A 4558-nucleotide genomic window follows, 5' to 3' on the forward strand; every position below is an offset into this window, starting at 1 on the left:
AAACAATACATTAGCTCACCTGCCTGTATATATACAACTGTTGTGGGATAAATCATTTTTGGCACATCAAAATCTGTGGCGCTTCAATACCAACCTCACAGGTATCTGCTCACCTAGAGGCCAATCCTTACTTGCCTTGGCTTGAGTAGCTGTTCGCCAGCTTCCTCCTTCTCCTTCCCCAGCCTTGGAAACCCCTGCCAACGTCACACCAACGCCGCTAGTTCAAGAAAGTCTTTATTTGTACAAACATCTTCCAACAGCCTTTTAAAAACAAGAAAATCCTCAGGCATACACAGATTCATACACAGACACACACAGAGAAGCTTTGGCATAGTATGTGGGAATATCTGATACAAAACTAAGATTTTCCTCTCTTTTTTTAAAGAAACTGAAATATTTCACATAATGTTTTTTGTTTTAATTAAAAAAAAGGAGTAAAAATACAAACTGAAATCCCAACCTTTGGAAACAAATAAATAGAGATCTTGGGGGGGATGGGGGGGGGGATTACAAATGGAACAAAAAAACACAGAAGTCCTGCTTCCATACAACGGAGCCAAGTTCAAATATATTCAGGGTCTTTTGTCAAAGGGGTTGGGGCAGGTGGGGAGAAAGGCCCAAGCCAGGGGAGAGTCACCAGGGCCTCCAGACGGTGTCACTGCGCTCTCCTCCAGCTTGGGAGACGGAGGCTAAGCTCCCACCGAAGGACGTGAGCCCTTGCACCGGGGAGACCGAAGGCGTTGCCGTCGTGCTGCCAGAGGAAACTGGCATGTTTGAGTTGGCGTAGAGAGGGATCACTGGCCCCGTGCCAGGCGGGAAAGCTGGGTTAGGGATGAGGAAAGCAAACTGGCCGTCGGTCGCCGGCACCAACTGGAAGCCCCCGTAGACCTTTGGGGACATGGCTTCGGCGGGGTTCAGCTTGCACGGCACTGGCATCGCCCCAGCTCCTGCCGCCGGGCCTGGCAACTGGACATGCAGAGGTTGGGCCATGTGGGCTGGCTGCCCGCCTGTGGCTGGAGGGGGCGGCGGGGGCGGCGGGGCAGGATAATTCATGGCCACAATCTGACCCAGACAAGTGGAGAGGTGGCCCAGCAGGCGGCTGCGGACCTCCGTGTTCACGCCTTCACAGGTGGAAAGGAAGCGGGTGACTTCGTTCATGCATTCGTTAAATCCAGCCCGGTATTTGCCTAGAACGGTGGGATCAGCACTCAGAGCAGCTGCAAGAGAGAAATGGGAGGGAGGAAGAGAGGAGAGGGATTAGCTGCTGGAATAATTCAAAGCCTTTCTGAGCTCTGTGGGTAAATTCCTTTCCCCTCCTTTTCCCTGGGAAATCTGCGAGCGGCTAGATGCCAGCCCTGGCATTTCTCCTTCTCGGCTGACACGTCTTGCAGTTGGCAAGGTGTAGGCTTTTTCTGGAGGATTGGCTGACTCACAGCGGCCAATGTTGCAAGCTAGGTTTGGCGACAAAAGACCTGGGCTGAAAGCTTTTGCTCAGCTGCGAAGCTTTTTGGGGTGGATTTAGGTAAATCCAGAGGGAGGGAGAAAAGCCAGCCAAGTGGTGGTCTTTGTCCAGAAAGACGTGGTCCTTTTTAAAGCCCCCAAGGAGCCACAAAGCTCCCTGGAGAAGACTTGGGCAAGGCATTTTTCTGCCTACCTCTCAGGGTTGCTATGAGGACTCTTGGCATACCTCCAGGTAAAGGCACGTCTACTTGGAGAAAGGGCAAAGTACAAACCCGACAGGAGGCGAGGATAAGTCTCCCAGATAATCGTGTTTCATGATCCTAGGACTCCCCCCCCCCCCTCCCTTTGCAAAGGTGACAGACTTGGCACTATAAGCATTACAAAAGGCAGTTGTGAAAGTGGGCCCTGCCACCCGAAAGAAAGGTTGCCACTCACTCACTCACTCACCTGTCATCTGCACCCTTTGGAGGTTTCGCAGGTGCTTGACGGTCATTTCCAGGATGTCTGCTTTCTCCAACTTGGAGTGCCTGGAGCTCTGGGGGAGGAAGCAAATGAGCAAGAGATGAGGGATCTTCTCTCTCTCTCTCTCTCTCTCTCTCTCTCTGTTTTTGGGAGCAATTAGAGGCCATAAAGTAGTCAGTGTCTGATGCCGGCCTCAAAACCGTCCTCTGGAGGCTAATTGGTGTCTGGCTTATCTCCCTCCCCAGCAGCCTCTCACCACTCCAGGCCATTTAGCTTGGAAACCCTAAGTAACTCCCTCCCTCTTTAAGATCCATTGGGGTTTTTTGTGCAAGGAGAGGGGCCAAGGAAGACTGGAGCCACCTCCAGTTCACATAATGAACCCAGCGTCCTCCCCTCTTCCCACCTCATGAATAGCCCTGTTTCCCCCCTTTCCATCAATCCCTCCGACCCAACTTACATCTTTCTTCAAGGCATCCAGGATGAGGGTCTTGAGCTGGCCCAGGCTTTCGTTAATCCTGGCGCGGCGGCGCTTTTCCATGATGGGTTTGGAAGACTGTGGGTTGGAAAAGAGGGGGGAGACATTTAGATAGGCACCATATGGAGCATGAGGAACACAGCACACGCAGCTCCGCTTCTAAGCTGGTAGCTTTGCAATCCACTTTAACTTGGGTCGCTTAGCAAAAACCATTGCAGTGTGTGTTGGGAGAAGTCCAGACAGCCTTCTCCTTCTAGCATTGCAAACCCTTGTCACTGACTTCCCAGCTTAACTGAGAACTGAACATGGACTATTGCCATATGCCATACATCCCACATATATCCACCTTTACCTGAACCCAATGCAAGCTGCTTTTTTCTGCTACACACAAAAAACCCTAGTTTTTATATCCTAAAATCCTTCCCTGCAGCAATGCTATCCATCCATTTTGCCTCTTGCACCCATAGCTAGACATTTAATGCCTATTATTCCTATTGCACTGCTGCAGAAAACATCAGCAAATCCAGTATAATATATATTTAGAGGCGGGGGGGACGATTCTGGCAATGCAAGCAGCCTGGAGACAAGTGAACAAAAGTGTGTATGTGTGTGTGACATAAAATGTATTAGCGTTCAAAGATATATAGCCATGTTAGTCTGTAGAATCAATATACAGAGAGATCTTGTAGTACCTTTGAGACTAACCAAAAGAAGTTGCAGCATGAGCTTTCGGAGACTTCAGTCCACTTCCTCAGATCATATTTAATATACTGTAATATACTATAGTATACAAAGATATAGCCATGCTAGTCTGCAGAAGCAATACATAGAGAGATCTTGTAGCACCTTTGAGACTCACTGAGAGAAAAAAGTTGGCAACAGGAGCTTTCTGAGGTTCCAGTCTACTTTCCCAGATGCATATATGTATATATATCTATGCCTATATATGCATATACTTCCTCAGATGCTGAAGTAGACTGCAGTATAGACCTATACTTCAGTCTAGGAAAGTATAGACCTATACTGCAGTCTAGGGAAGCTCATGCTGCCCATTTCTTTCTTCCATTGAGTCTCAATGGTGCTGCAAGATCCCTCTACACAACATTTACTAGCGGGGGGATACCTATGAGTAGCTACCTGTGCATCCACATTGCAAGACTTTAACCGCCCTGGCTCCATGCGATGGCATCCTGGGCATTGGGGTTTGTTCATAGCATGGAGCCAGGGCACTTCAAGCGCTCCCAAACCGGGTCATTTCTACAGTGTGGATGCAACCTGAGTTGCGTTCGGAACCTGAACCCTTTTGGGGAAGGAGATCTTTTCTCTCAAGGCTTTTTGGGGGAGGTGGGGATTACCTTTCTGTGTTCGCTGGCGCTCTTGGGCTTGTCGGGGGTCTGGCTGGAGTTCGCGGGGGCCCCTGCGATCGGGGAGGCGGTGGGCTTCTCCATCGTATCGGCCGGCATTGTCTTTGCTTTGGGGGTTGGCTTCTTTACTTTCAGATCTTTCCAAAATAGCCAAAGTGGGAGAGAGAGAGAGCAAGCTTCGCAAGTGTTCAAAAGGCAGCCTCTCCAAGAAGAAGAATTGCTCGGAGAAGAGGGTCCATGCGCTGCTGGGGTTGCTCTCCTTTTCTATTAGGGATGCTGCTGCTGCTGCTGCTGCTGCTGCTTCTTTATGTTTATCCTGATTGCAAAGGGGGCTTTTGCAATCTCAAGGCACGAAGTGGAGGATTAAGAGGAGGAGGAGCAGGAGGCGTCCTCCAAAGCTGCTGCTGCCTGGCTGGCTGGCTCTCCGGCGGCGGGGCTCCCCGGCTGCTTCCTGGCCCTTTATAGCCGCCGCCGGCTCCCAATTCGTGTGAAACCTTCTCCACATTCTTTCCCACACTCCCGGCAGCCAATCCCCGGCCGGACTCTCCCATCCCGAGGCTGCCATTGGACGACGCCCCCGCGGGATGTCAGTCACGCGCCCCGCTTCCTCGGCCCCGCCAGGACCATAAAACAACAGCAGCACCAGCAGCACCAGCCAGGTCATTTAGAGATATGTGTGTGTGTACATACATACATACACACACACACATATGTGCATATATATAATCATGGGATCATAAAACAACAGCAGCAGCACCACCAGGCAGGTCATTTATATGTATATGTGTGTGATAGA

General features: G+C 50.4%; 1 protein-coding gene across 1 annotated transcript; it reads right to left on the minus strand.

The window, feature by feature from the left end:
• Positions 1-221: 221 nt before the first annotated feature.
• On the minus strand, positions 222-4186 carry HES4 (hes family bHLH transcription factor 4). The gene is made up of 4 exons (XM_042480462.1): positions 3754-4186; positions 2381-2476; positions 1909-1996; positions 222-1217 (listed from the first exon to the last, which is right to left on the minus strand). The coding sequence occupies exons 1-4, from the start codon at positions 3859-3861 to the stop codon at positions 634-636; spliced, it is 876 nt and encodes a 291-aa protein (XP_042336396.1). The 5' UTR covers positions 3862-4186; the 3' UTR covers positions 222-633.
• Between the last annotated feature and the right edge of the window lie 372 nt (positions 4187-4558).

The sequence above is a fragment of the Sceloporus undulatus genome, chromosome 7, assembly GCF_019175285.1.
Source record: "Sceloporus undulatus isolate JIND9_A2432 ecotype Alabama chromosome 7, SceUnd_v1.1, whole genome shotgun sequence".
Lineage (NCBI taxonomy): Eukaryota > Metazoa > Chordata > Lepidosauria > Squamata > Phrynosomatidae > Sceloporus > Sceloporus undulatus.